General features: G+C 47.8%; 1 protein-coding gene across 1 annotated transcript; it reads left to right on the top strand.

The window, feature by feature from the left end:
• The first annotated feature begins 1038 nt into the window (after positions 1 to 1038).
• On the top strand, positions 1039 to 14791 carry igfbp5b (insulin-like growth factor binding protein 5b). The gene is made up of 4 exons (XM_068572502.1): positions 1039 to 1686; positions 11082 to 11299; positions 11476 to 11595; positions 12404 to 14791. Exons 1-4 carry the CDS (start codon positions 1353 to 1355, stop codon positions 12536 to 12538), a joined length of 807 nt encoding a protein of 268 aa, XP_068428603.1. The 5' UTR covers positions 1039 to 1352; the 3' UTR covers positions 12539 to 14791.

Genomic DNA, 14791 nt, shown 5'->3' with positions numbered 1-14791 from the left:
CCACAGGAAAACAAACCAAAAAAAAAAAGCCCAAACTTTGGAAAAGCTGTCAATTCGGATGAAACTAAATAATGAATAGAATTCCAAATACGCATTCCTGCTCCATCCCTTACGCGAATGATTCCAAAAAAAAAAAATGATTTCAAACGTGAATGCAAAGCGCCACTTCAGATTTCCCCCGCCGCTGCTTCTCCTCGCTGAGGATATTCCATTCAACCCGGGGACAATGAGGCACTTATGACTCAAGCAGGGGGTTACCGAGGATTTGTTTTTCATGGACGAGAAAGAATCATGATGTAAGAAAATTAGTTTTCCTCAAGACTTAAATGGAAGTTCAAGATGTTTTTTTTTTTAAATCCACGAAAATATGAAACGTGCACCTTATTGAGACACTATCTGGTCCTTATGTGGGCCCTTATGTGCAGAGGCTTTCTGATCTTGGATCTCTTCCAACATGAATCTCCAGGAGCATCATTGCACCTACTGTATAAAAAATAAACAAGGAGCTTGTTTAACACACAAGTGAGTCTGTATGGCTGCGTGTGCGTTTGACTTGAAGCACTTTTTTTTTTTTCAAAGCTCTTCTGTGGATAACTGAGGAGCTGCAGCTCTTGCAGACAGTGAAAGCCTGCAGGTTTCCCCCCGTGCTGAAATGTCTGGATGAAGGCTGCGTTGCTCTCTGCTGTTGCCTCTTGCACCTCGGCATCAGTTCAGCCTTCGGGGTGAAAGAGCGATCCTCCTGCTGCTGCTCACGAAGAAGAAGAAGAAGAAGCAGAAGAAGGAGAAGAAAAAAAAAAGTTTGGCCGCCTGCCAAGCCGTGGAACAAGTGCGCCTCCCTTCCCTGCTGTTTAGCGTATTCATAGTTAGGGGTTTGGGCTCGGCTGTTTTTAAAAAGGCAAGGCAGCTCTCCAGTTGATCAGTCTGCTCAGGAAACTTCTGCTGGGAGAAAGTAGTGGAGTCCAAACCTGAAAGGGGAAAGAAGTTGAGATTTTGTGCAAAGAATTGCGTTGCTCTTGCTGCTCTTGCAGAGGACAACATCTCTGGAGAAAAACAAAACAAAACATCACAAATATTTTTTTTTGTGCAATTGCTCATTTGAACTCTTTTTTTTAAATTTTATTTTTATTTTTTTTATTTTTTGTTGTTGTTGCAGGGTGCACGGGCGCAGAGCCGTGTCAATGACTGTGTTTTAAACAGATAGCAACACTCTTGGATAAAGACTCTTGGCTTTAGCTTTAAAAAAAAAATCGGATTATCTGACTGAGGCATTGTGCTCATTAGACCAGTCTACTTTTGTTCCCCCTCCTCTTCGCATTTGAGGTTTATGCTTATAACTGAAGAGAACACCAACAATGTTTCTGAGTCTCTGCCTCTTGGTGACATTTATCTTGGGGCTGTCCGGGTGCTTGGGCTCATACGTGCCGTGCGAGCCCTGTGACCAGAAGGCGCTGTCCATGTGCCCTCCGGTCCCGGTCGGCTGCCAGCTGGTCAAGGAGCCGGGCTGCGGCTGCTGCCTCACATGCGCCCTGTCTGAGGGGCAGGCGTGCGGCGTTTACACCGGGACGTGCACCCAGGGCCTCCGCTGCCTGCCGAGGAGCGGGGAGGAGAAACCCCTGCACGCCCTTCTCCACGGCAGGGGAGTGTGCACCAACGAGAAAGGATACAAACCTGCTCACCCGCCCATAGGTAAGACGCGCACCGGGTTCTCTGGCTGTCCGACTGAATGCATGCATGCTCGCGGGACCGACTTGGACAATGTGTGTGTGTTCGGCTGCGGTTGTAAAATGTTTTTTTTTTTAAAAAGGAGGAGAGGGGGGAAAAAGCGTCGTCTAGACTGGGGACAGCGGTGTTTGATCATATCTTTGTCCCATGTGGGGATCCACTGTGGGATCGCAAAGCCTGAAGCGCGACATACATTAAAGCACCATCGAGTTTATTTCATGGTGAATCCTATCGGGTTTTTTTTTGTGTGTGTGTTGTTCTCCCCCTAGGTAAGATTGCATTATGTATGTCCTATTTGTGTTGCACACATCCAGGTGGTTCCCATTGCTCCCCACCGGTTGGAGAACAGGAGCAGCCGATACGGCGGCTCTCTGACGGAGCGCTTGTTTGACAGATGGTTTGAGGTGCCGCCTGATTAACTTGTATCCACTGCCTTGATTAAACTGCCCGCAGGAGCTTAAATACTCCGCCTCTCTCGTCGTGGCGTGAATGCACCTTCGGTCGCGCGCAGGGCTGCGCATTAAGGGCTGTAGCTGCACTGGCCGGAGTAACGGCACAAGGTGGAACCAACGCGGACGTGCGCGAGGTGCAGGTTTTTTTTTTTTTTTAATCTTTGCGGGCGTCTGCGCTCTGCTGCGGTAAAAAAAAAAAAAAAGAAAAGAAAAGAAAAAAAGAGCACATGGTTGCGTCCCGGCTGATTTAAGCCTCCGGTGCGGAGCGCAGAGGCTGTCAAACTGCGGTCCAGCGAGACCCAGCAGTGTCGTGACAAAGATCCAGGCAGGTTTTAAATAGTTACTTTATTATTATTATTTTTAAGGTGGCACGAATAAGTAAACGCATTCTTCTCCAGATGTCTCACCACTGATGTTATCCTGACCCCCCAAAAAAGTCGAAGCAGAGTGCGAAACTTTATAAAAAAGGGGTGTCTGTGCACGACATGATAGTGTATTTATCTAAGGAGAGGAAATGTGCGGGAACCCGTAAAGTGGAGCTTATTCCGCCGCCTTTAATGTCCACTGTTGTAACAAGTGTCTGTCAAACCTCACTCATTTTCCTGCCCTCGCGCCACAGCGCATTTACTCGTTTTACGTCCGTCATGTTTCGGCATTCAATTATCGTCGTGCGCAGCCTCGCGACGTCAAATCCCTCCGCACGTCGCGAGGCTAGAGCCGCCCGCGGAGTTAGAAGCAAACGCGGGTGCAGCTCCACACACGAACGGGGTCTTGTCAAAAACACACACACACACACACACACACACACACACACACACACACACACACACACACACACACAAACGGAATTTAGATAGATTTAGGTCTGCAGGCTTCCGCTAGCGTGGTGTTCAGAGCCGGATTACCTACTAAATCTGTATGCGTGAGAGAGACGCAGCGAGGGAAAAGAGGAGAAAAAAGAAGAGGGAACGACACGAAGACAGCAGTCAGACGGTGTGTCCGTGTGTGTGCATGTGTGTGCGTGTGTGTGTGTGTGTTTCCCCTCAACGGTTTAAGGTATTTCTTGCCGTGGCGGAGGGGTCCACTGTCACTCAAGAGTTTAGCAGCTTGTCAACAACTAGATAAGTAGGTGGTAACCACAAAGGGTTTGGCCCCATGCCTCATTCTATAAAGTAGGCTGCCACTGGGGCTCATTTTGGGCCGTTGACAAGAGTCATTAGGCCAGTTTTGCACCCAGTGAGCAGAACACCTCTTCACTTAATGACATTACAGCTCGAGCGTGGTTTGTCTCCCACAATGCCACAAGTTGTTGTTTTTTGTTGTTGAGAACCTGGCGTTATGAAGACAAAGCGGGAGGTATAGACTCCCGGTCCCGTGCGTAACTGACTCTTTACTGGGCGGGGCTGGGTGGGGGCGCATTGTCTCTGTGATGGTTGTGAATGATGACACCTCGGGCGGTTGTGTCTCACTCTGGCTTCGCACACAAAACACACACACACACACACACACACAGTTTCTGACTTCTTTGTTGGCCCACAGAGGTAATCAGAGCATCTTTTCCTGCCTCTGGCGCTGCATTCATTGCATGGGCGCTCAGTCACAGCGCAGTGATTCAGCAGAATGTCTCTCTCTCTCTCTCTCTCTCTCTCTCTCTCTCTCTCTCTCTCTCTCTCTCTCTCTCTCTCTGCTCTGAAGGGCCTTCTGTCAAACACTCAGTGCGTGATGGGCACTGGTGAGGTGAGCTTCTGGTTTCCTGTGGTGTGGGGTTGCAGCTGTCAGTGTGCTGTACCAGCTGAGCAAGCCAAACACTGGGAGGAGGAGCTCAAGTGTCTGCAGCCTACTAAATATTGACTGGGGCAGCCAAACAATGGGGAGGGAGAGAGGGATCTTTGCTATCCTATAGCCCCGCCCCGCCCCCTCCCTCCCCACCTCACTTTACAGCTCATGTAAGAAAAATAATCCCGGCCATCGCTCAGCGCCAGGGTTCGTGTCCCAGCGGGTGCATTAATTCACGTTTTGCTCCTGCGCTGTGATCCCAGTGGTCGCTCGGATTGTAAGGCACAGGAGGTGGTGTGTGTGTGTGTGTGTGTGTGTGTGTGTGTGTGCTGTGGGGGCCACATTTCGACTTGGTTAGCCCCCTACGAGTGAATCAGGCACCCGGAAAGCGTGCCAACAGATATGACTTCATAGCAGCAGGCCCCCTCGTCCTTCAAGCTTCTGAAAGGGCCTTATGTTTTAAACGGATTGCTCTTTGCCAAGAAACAAAAGATGATTAGGGAGTGGTTCCAAATCCAGAATACTCCCCACAGACACACACACACACACACACACACACACTCACACGTACAGAAATACCATGCCCCCTTATTAGCATAGCAACAGGAAATCTGGTGCCTTTACTGACAACTTTAATGCCTCGCATTAGCCTTGGCGCTTTGCATGTGTTCCTTTTTAGCGCGTCGCCAGACACTTTCGTCGGTGATTTTCCCCACGTGGCGTTTTTTAAATTTTTTTTTTTACCTTCATCGGTATTTACAACCACGAGTGCAGTCGTGTAGCAAACTGCAGACTTCTGATGGCCCGCGGTTCGCTAACTTCACACACGCACGGTCGCGCCCGCCTCGTCGTGTCGACGCACCGCACAGCATCGCTTGTCGTCAGGTTTTTTTTTGTTTTTTTTTACGAAGCTTTTTAACTTTTTTAGGATGGCCATCTGCTTTCTTTTTTTCTTCCACAGCTGGTTACTGGGTCGTATAGCCGATGGAATCAAAGCAAGTGGTAAAACGCTGATTCTCTCCCCTGGCGTACACCGTGGGCTAATGCGAACCAGCGACCGTGCTCCCGTCTGTCCGTGGCCGTTGCGTGCTCGTGCAGACATGCCACGTTGGATATAGCCCCCCCCCACCCCTCCTCCTCCCCCACCCGGTCACGTGTGGGCCACAGCTGCCCGACAGCTTCGTGACGGGCCCCTGCGAAAGGAAAGACTGTATGTGGCTTTCCATCCGTCTCACCTTGAACATCTGAGACAGTGCAGCGAGAGGCTTAGCATGCTGCAACTGATCCCTCGCAGGTGCTCGAGGAGAATTATTTCGAAAGGTCACTTTGCGAGGATATCGCACGAGGACTTAAAAAACGGAAAACAGAAAACAACGGAGAGAAGAAGGGAAAAAAACAAAAACACATGCAATTTATCCAGGGGGGAAAAAAAAAATGCAACGCCACTTCTCTCAGATGCGACATCGATACGACTGATGTGGAACGAAAAGTATGATCGTAGACGCAGCCCGTCGGGCGCTGGAGCTGTCGTCGCCGCCGCCGGAGAGCGCACAACCCTTTTTTTTTTGGCACAATTGCGCTGATTTCTTCCCTGTAAAACTTTACAGTGGTATTTGTACAGCTTGTTGGTCACTGACACCACCGGTGGCAACAGATGGGAAAGAAATCAGCGTTTATTCGCCGCCATCTTTCACACGCTGGGAGCATGTGATTCAGTAAAAGGGCGGCGACGCTGGGGGGGGTGTGGCCACACGCTGAGCTTTTCAAATGATGTCGCACGTGTCGACGCCTGACCAAGTGTCCTGTGATCTCTACCTCCGGCACAGAGGGAAAGGACCAGAAATGGGCCTTTTTGGGGTTTCTTAGGATTTTGGGGAACAATAGAGGCTCCTGGGGGGACTCTCTGTCTGAGAACGCGAGACAACAAAGTGACGCTTTTGTTTCTCCCTGAAACGCGGCGGGGAAACTCATCTTTGGCCCTCAAAAATTGCTTCGGAATAATTGGAAATTGCCTCGTCGTTGATCCGTAGATTTGCTGAGAAAAGAACGTTGCAGTGCACCCGGTTCTCGCACCTCTTTCGCACGTCAGAAATCAACTAATCGACGTGGATGTCAGTTCGGTCCCCGACTGGGGATGTTTTATTTTCAACGGGGGGAATCAGCTCTGCGCCGCGCGGCTCGGAGCGCTCGACTTCTCGCCCAAAAAATTAGCCCCTCCTGCCGTCGGAGAGTTCGAATGATGGTGACCCAAAGAAAAAAGAGGTTGCGTCCGTCCGTGTGGCTTGTTGAAAAAAAAACCCAAATGCAGATGCAGGATGAGACCTCAATGTAGAATGAGACCTCAGACCAAAATTACGACTGTGCAGGCGGGGAAGAGAGCCGCGCGCCTCGCTTGTGATCGTGTGCAATCTCGCTCTGCGGAAGCCGTAAACGGGTCTGAAAGTTTGCTTACCTACAGAAGCATTTCCCCCCTTGGAAAGATTTCGCATCCTCTCGTAAGTCCGGCTTTGTGATTTATAATCCTCGAATTGTTCTTGCTTGCTATTTATATACCGAGCATTCAGAAAAGCAGGAAACTTTTTGATTGCCGTGAACATATTCTGCGTGCACAATACCGTGGGAAGAGTTGTTTCCTGCATTTTTTTTTTTTTTTTTTCTTCAGGGGGTCGGCTGAGACCGCGCAACAGGAGCTCCATGGAAACAACAGGACGCGAGGGTCAAAACACACTTCAACTCTGACTCAGAACATTTGATAAGACCCACATTTTCTTTCTGCTCCAAATGCTCTGGAATGGAGCCTTTTTCCTGCTCATGGAACCGGGCTTTGTGCACCTGCTTTCACGTCATGTGCAGAGGCGGTGTACCTTGACTTGTCACTTTTCACAAGCGGTCATATGCTAACTTTCAGCTTTTTGAATTTTGGCCATCTGGAACTAACTTTTGTGCCGCTACACACACACACACACACACACATCCCCAGTGACGTGCACAGCTCCTCTGGTTTGTTCACACCTCCCTTTCATGCTCTAGAAACTGCAGGGTTATCAGCTCGTGGCCTTGCCTTCAAATATTAAGTAGTCTGCGGCCTGCGGATGGTTTACTAACGTTGTGCTTTATATGACACGGGCCCTCAGGCTCCTTTATCCCGACATCATCTTGTCCTGCCCCCCCCCCCCCCCCCCTCCCTGTTGAAAGCAGACAGCGCTTCTATTCACATTCTCTTACATCTTGTTAAGATGTAATTTCAGATGCGGGGCACAGAGATGCATTTAATCAAAGGCGGGACGTTAGCGAACGCGGTGGGATGCTGGTACATCCAATGGAAAGGTGGGAGAATCCATTGTCCTGGCTTTTCTTGTGTGTGTGTGTGTGTGTTTTTCTTGCTATCTAAATGGTATTCTGATAGTCTTGAAGATCCAGAGAAGAGAAGACGGGTGGCAGCTTATCTTTCATTCTTGGACTGTCGCCTGCAAGAAACTTTGGATATTCATGAAGCATAATTGTGTGCAGATGTTAATTTTTAAACAGAAACGTATCAGGTGCACCTCCTCTGGCTACTCCGCTCCTCTCGTCCTAATGAAATCTTTAGCTGGAGCAGAGAGACGGAGAGAGAGAGAGAGAGAGAGAGAGAGAGAGATAGCGGCAGCTTTGGGCTCAGCTGAATGGAGGAGCTGCACATGACTTGGCTCACTTGGCACACGTCCAGCGTCTTGGCTGCGTTTCAGGAGTTAAACACAGACCCTGTAAGCCTCCTTTACAAGCTGGGTACCCTGAGCATGGAAAAACTGAGTTTCTGTGGCTGCGCCAAAGAGCCCACTTCAGAAAAAAAGATGAATTTGGCCATTTTTTGGGGAGTTTGAGGAGGAGAAAAGAAGTCAGACACCATTGTCTTCACAAAAAGCTATTTCATTTGTCCTAAATGCGGTTGAAAAAAACCTTTTTTCTTCTTTTTTTTTCCAAAGTGACCAACCGGTAAGGTGAATATAACTGATGCTCAGACCGCTCTCGGTCGTGCCATTTGGATGCTCGAATGAGATTACGCATGAAACAAGAATGCACGTTTGAAAAAAAAAACCCCAAAAAAACAACAGAACAAAACACAGCCCTCTTTTTCATATTTTATTGCCAAATATGTGGCATTTCAATTAAGCACCCTGAGAAATGACTGGGACCGAGCAGCAAGAAAAATGCAGACTTTTTCCACAGCGGTCACATGCACGGGCGTACGTAGGAATGCTGGTTTGACGTATTTATTTATAGCGAGTAATAGCCTCGTAGTCTGAGCGGGGGGGAGACACAAGGACATATCTAAACACAAACCAAGGCCTGCCAAGTCATGAGTTGCGAGATTAATTTCAAAGAGACGGCAGTGCAGAAGCCAAAGACCCAATTCTGGTAATCACCCCCCCCCCCCCCTCCTCTCCTCCCTTTACCCTCCCAGAGACTCCAGACGCTCATGCTGTGTCAGGGCTCTTTGAACATCAGTTTTTTCGGAGCTTGTGTCCTTGTTCCATCCCGGTGCCTTCTCTCTCTCTCTCTCTCTCTCTCTCTCTCTCTCTCTCTCTCTCTCTCTTCCCCCCCCCCCCCCCCCCCCCCCTCCGGTGGCTGTGTACCAACAGGCCAGTCAGCGAAGTATGGCAGCTTGTTAAATCTTTTTTCTTTCTTTCTTTCTTTCTCTCCCCAGCCCTATTCTCTCTCTCTCGTCCGTATACAAGTATGGAAGTTGATTTGTCTTTCAGCAGCAGTTGGCCCTCCGGTCCCGCGGCCAACATTCCTCTCTGGTTCAGTGCTTCTGGCCCCGCGCGCCACGGCGGGTTTCCTTGTCAGATAAATATAACCAGGGTCATCCACTGGCACCGTCGCTCCGGCCAGTTGGGGCCTGGCAAAGTCCCCACAATAACTCTGTACTTATGGAACAGCTAAGCCAAATGTGGGTGAGGTGGGGGTGGGGGGGGGGGGGCTCAGGGCTTCTTTCCGTGCCCTCAAAGAACCTCTGGCTGGGGGTCCAGGCTTAAGAGGCTGAGCCACAAACATAGGATAGGAGGGAGTGTGGGGTTGGAGAAGGAGGGGGGAAGAAGGGTGGGGGGGGGGTCTAGGTTAAGGATAAAGGGACCTCAACCTGTGAACATCCTATCAAGAGTCTACAGTGCCCCCCCGGGGGGCAGCTGAAATTACGTCTAAGCGGCGCGTAAGAAATGTGACAGAAATGTCCGAGCATTTATACGAGTCTGCGGAGCAACTGGAATTTCCTCGGCCTGACATTTGAATCAGTTTAATGAGGGACACGTCGCCGTAAAGCGACGGCGCTCAAAGGCCCTCGGTCCCCGTGGAGGTTTCGCCGTCCAGATAACGTGCGAGCACATTTTTCCAGCCACTGCGTAAGGCGGCCCCCGCAGCAGCACGTGACGCCGTTTTCCCAAGCTGCAGAGGGCCGCCCGCTCGGCGAATATGCGCCGCCTGGTGCGTCTGTGTGTCTGTATTTACAGTGCGTCTGACCTCGACTGACTTTTTAGATCAACACGGCTCTTGATGTATTAAAGGCATTGAAATGCATCTGTTGTTTTTTATGGCTGCAGATCAGATCTAACTGGCCTTGCGTGAATGGATGTTGAAGGATTACTTTTCTATAATTGTATAACGAGGTTGGAAGTCGGGGTTTGGTGGGAGCTTACACTCCTGGGGTTCGCCGTAGGATTTCATCAGCTGTCGATCAGAAGTCCCGCCTCCTCCTTCCTCCATGAACAAATGGCAAGCAACAGTCGGTGGCACAAACCCCGGGAAAAGCACCTGGTATTGTGTTCAAGTGGGAAGGACGAACAAGCTGCTGACATGCAGTAATATGCAGACAAGCGAATGATACTTTTTTTTGTTGTTGTCAGTGACTTGTAAAATGTTGCAATCATGTATCTACACTTCACTGGTTCCTCGTAAGATTTAATTACGGGGCTGCGATGGCTGTTAGATCACGCATTACTCGTTAAACATTTGACATTCCTGGACTCTATGTTCATTTTTTTTAAATGTTCATTTTAAGACTGGTTTCATCACGCAATAATGCCACAGATTAAATAAACAAACTTGCGACACATTCCCACTTCAAAAGTTGCGCAACGACAAACAGCTCCATTTGCGTGAGTCTTTTTTTTTTTTTTTCCAGTACTGATGTTAACTGATTTATTTGCCCACAAATTTCAATGTCCCCGGGGGTCTTATCAATTACCATTTTCTGACCAACAATGGATCCTCTCATCAGACACAGATGTCTCACTGTCTTCCATCTTGCAGTCAACTACATCTCAATCTGCGTGATGAAGGATAAGAAGCCTCGGGTGGGAGGAGGGGCGGGGGGGGGGGGGGGGGGTCAGGCAAAGTCAGGGCCAAGACTTCATTTTCTGTGTTCATTGTTTGTACAATCCGATTAGCAACTTCAGACATGAGTTGGAGTTGAGAGACGACAGTTTACGCACTCATTAAAATCACACAAAAAAAAGAAAAGCCAAGTCATCGTCGGACAATGGCTTCCAGGGATGCGCTTCGGCGAAGCTTTCTGACCCTTTTGCTCTCCTCCCGACTCTCCGGTTACCTTGAGTCTTAATCTGTAATGTGAAAGCTAACAATCGAAGACTTTCTCGCTTTGAGCTCTGGCAGACAGCCGTTCATAGCAAAAATGATGTAAAATAATTGTCCCTACAAGGTTAGTGACGAGCTGCAGAACATATTAGAGGATTCTGGAGCTAGAAAGCCAGATATATCCGGTGGTGGAGACCAAAACGGAGCGAAAAGGAGAGTGAATATCTGACTTTATTTGCTGAATGCCGATGAATGCAAATGCCGGTTGATTTTGTGAAGAAGCCGTTGTTTGCTGACACGTTCGTAAAACATCTGTATGGCATTACACTATGGCAGAGTTTCCAGCTTGAGTGGCAGCTTTAATTAGGTGAAGCGACTTTAATTGACTCCATTCACACTTCTCTTATATTCCAGCAGAGGGCAGGCACAACTTACCAAGCCAGTGCCAACACATTTTTCCCACATTACGGTTTTATTTCGATTGTAAACAACACGTTGCCTGTCACGCATTTGTTTATTAAAGAGTGTGACCGCGAACCGTGTTTGTCGTTTGCTCCGCAGCAGAACGCGAGTCTCGGGAACACGATGACGCCATCACCACAGAGATTACAGAGGAGCTGCAGCAGGCCAAAGTGCCGCTCCTTCCCAAAGACATTGTGAACAGTAAAAAAGTCCACGCGCTGCGCAAGGAGCAGAAGAGGAAGCTCGGCAAACAGCGCTCCATGGGCTCCCCCATGGACTACTCCCCTCTGCCCATTGACAAGCATGAGCCTGAGTTTGTAAGTTTTCCACGTTGGTTCGATTCTGTGTCATTTTGAAAGCTACCGCGTGTTGAATGTGAACATGTCGGACTCCCAGTGGTAGTTTCTAGCGTTAGAAGCTGAACCTACATTGTCAAATACACTTTTAATTTGAGTTGTTGAACTTTTTAACCCTGCGCTGTCTTACCCCAAAGGGTCCATGCAGGAGAAAACTGGATGGGATCATTCAGGGAATGAAGGACACTTCTCGTGTCATGGCTCTGTCTTTGTATCTTCCAAACTGTGACAGAAAAGGATTCTTCAAGCGCAAGCAGGTGGGTTTGCTTCAGAAAAGTCTGCCTTGCAATTACACTCATTTCTTTCAACCCCTCCACCATCATTCCAAGTATTATTCCACTGCAGCTTTTAAGGTCACTCCAGAATTTATATGTCAGTGGATTAGCTTGCGGAGCCAAATTAAATCAGCAGCAATCATTTCACTGAACCGATACCAGTATTGGAAATGATCCCTGATACGGCCTAAACTGCCGGATCGGGCGTTGACGAGTATGCAAGCCTGCGCACAGAGCAGATATCACATTTATCATCTAATGCACGCTGCACAGGAAAAAGCAACATGTGCCGCTAGCTACTCGATTAGCGCACCTCGTCTTTCAGCTTCAGGGAAAAACTATTTGCTCTATCGGAAATCGATGACGGAAGGTATAATAAGTTGAGGCGTCACGGTCGCCATCTCTTGTTAGCCAGAGCTAGCATCATTTAAGCAATTTGGCAATATTTTAAAATGGCGACCAGTTTTTGAAGCACAAGTATCGGCCGATATACAAGTTCATGTATTGGAGTGCAAGTCTAGTCACTGTCATAAAGCTGCCTGGCTTTTTTTTGTTCTGAAGACGTGCCAATAAAATATTCGGTGCTGCTATTCGGTGCAGCATAGACAGTTTGTACTGTCTATGCTGTCTACATCATAGAATCCACCACACTTCACTGCACCTTAACTGCTTCTTCTGCACTCTGAACAGATGCAAACTACATTTCGTCGTCACAGTATTTGTACTCTGCGCAATGACAATGAAGTTGAATTTTCCACCCAAACTATAATCTGTGTTTTCTGGCCCGCAGTGCAAGCCGTCTCGCGGCCGCAAACGAGGCATCTGCTGGTGCGTGGACAAGTACGGCGTTCAGCTCCCCGGCACAGACTACAGCGGCGGGGACATTCAATGTAAAGACCTGGAGAACAGCAACAACAACGAGTGAAAAAAAGGGGGAGGGACCACCCGTTTTTGCCCCGCCCACCCTCCCTCCCCACCCATAACCACCACCACGTGACCCAGGGCCCACGCCTCCTCTCTGAATCACATCTGTATGCTCCATCCTCCCTCCCCTCCCCCCCTCCATCGGCTTCAAGATTGCAGTTTGTTTTGTTGTTTTTTTCAAATTTGAGAAAAAATGAGGAAGAAGAAGAAGAAGAAAAAAAATCCAAACGAAAGACCAGGCTGAAAAAAAGACACCTGCAATTTTTTTTTCTTTTCTTTTCTGTTGTCGACCAAGCGCTCATCTTCAAAATGAGGGGGAGAAGTCCCAGAAGATGCACTAGATCCCTTGACTATTGCTCACGGGACCCCCCCTCCTCTCGTATGAGGCGGATCCCCTGGCTGCAGATCCATGAAAATATATGCACACAATGGATATCATTTTTATAGAAGCTTTTTTTTTGGAGGGAGGGGGGGGTCAATACAACACTTGTATGATGTAAAATTAACAAAATCATTGTAAAAAAAAAAATTCCAAAATGATCAGGAAAACAGTTTTTAGGCTGTGGAACATGGTGCCACTGTGGAACTGTTGATTGGCAAAGTAATTTGTTGTTTTTGTTGTTGTCTGTTTTCCAAAAGAAAGAAAAAAAAGAAACAATAGATAGGGATATGCTGTAACAGTTGACTCTATCTGGATATGTGGTTCTGTCAGAGCACTTATGAATAGGGGAACCTGCTTAGATATGTGTACCTTCACAAAATGATGCGTGCATGAATGCGTGTATGTGTACAGTGCGTGTGTGTGTGGTGTGTATCCGCCTGTGTCGGTGTATGATGATGGAGCCTATTCCAAAAAAAAGAATGTCCTTTTTTTTTTTCTTCTCTTTTTTTTTTTGTTTTTTTGTTTTGTTGGAGTTTTGTCACAACAAGTATTGCTAAGCGCTTGAAGTGGTCTTTGGGCTGGCCTTCTCTATAACCGATGTAAAAAAAAAAAAAAGAAAAAAAAAGTATGTCTCGGGACTCGGAGCGTTTTTTTTTTCTCGAAAACAAACGAGTGAGCAGACGGTCACAGATGAACCTATGTAAGTGGCTCTTCGACAATGTAGCTAGCCTGATATGCCAACTGTGCCTATTTAAACAGACACTGCCATGCGGGGCGACACAGAGCTTAGAGAGCGCTGACTCTACCAGTGAAATAAAGTATTTTCAGCTTAAGCAATGGGACTCAAGTTTGACTTTGGATCTTTTCTCGAGTCGAGTGCGTCATCGAACTTGCCAGCCGGGCCGGTCGCCTCTCTGATTCAGTCGTGTGAAGTGTAGTTTTTGTATGGTTTTTTTGTTTGCGCTGTTTTCTTTGCCTTCAGTGAAGTAAAGACCGCCCACTTTTGAGCCATGTTCCTTTTATCAAGTGGTTTCCCCTCAGTACTGCTACTACAGTGTAACCATGGTGTATTACATTACTTTTAAATATAGTTATTGAATGTTGTTTTGCCTGTAGAAAACATAGTATGACAACAATGTAATTGTGCTTGGAAAAAAAAGAAAGAAAAGAAAATGATTTTTTAGCCTGTAAAGAATTAGTTCCTTGTAGCCTTGTCAGGAGAAATGACCCGGGGTCATTAGGCTACGGGCCAGTCAAAGAAGCTAACCCTCTGGAAGCCTTCTGCTTACATGCCTCCATGCAAAGGTGGTACATCTTCAGGGGAGCATGATGGAAACAAACAAAGGTTACAGGTTATAACAGGGTCATTTAACTTGAGTTTTTTTCTCTCTGTGTGCAAGTCACAGTGCCTTCCTACATGCAATTACATTTAAACAGTGACGTGAAAGTGACATGGATATCAAACTGGGCAATGTTGTTCCTTCAGACAACCTCCCCCCCCCCCCCCCCCATCCCCTTCTCACAAATATAGGATAATGAAGAGGTTTAGTTCTGATTAAGAGAGGAACAATGATCATAAAGGTCCTGTAAATTGTGTCAGCAATGCATAGCAAAAAACCTGAACCTCTGGGCAATTCTGGACGAGAATGATGTGAGGAGCGAGGGTCGAACTCAGACCCTCCCTCCTCTCTTTCTATGACAACCGATAAGCTACGATTCTTGCTTTTTCACGCAAATGCTAATGCATATCATTGCCAGAGAGGGGGAAGCCAAAGGATGTTCGGAGGTAAATCAACCATTTCCTTTCCGGAAAAATTGAGAAATGCAGAAAGTGCATCCTAAATGGCTTCCGGTTGTGAGTGAATATATATA

Source organism: Clinocottus analis, unplaced genomic scaffold (genome assembly GCF_023055335.1).
Source record: "Clinocottus analis isolate CAN_PGR_092001 unplaced genomic scaffold, fCliAna1.0.p SCAF_12, whole genome shotgun sequence".
Taxonomy (NCBI): Eukaryota; Metazoa; Chordata; class Actinopteri; order Perciformes; family Cottidae; genus Clinocottus; species Clinocottus analis.
This window is presented reverse-complemented; position numbering and strand designations above follow the sequence as displayed.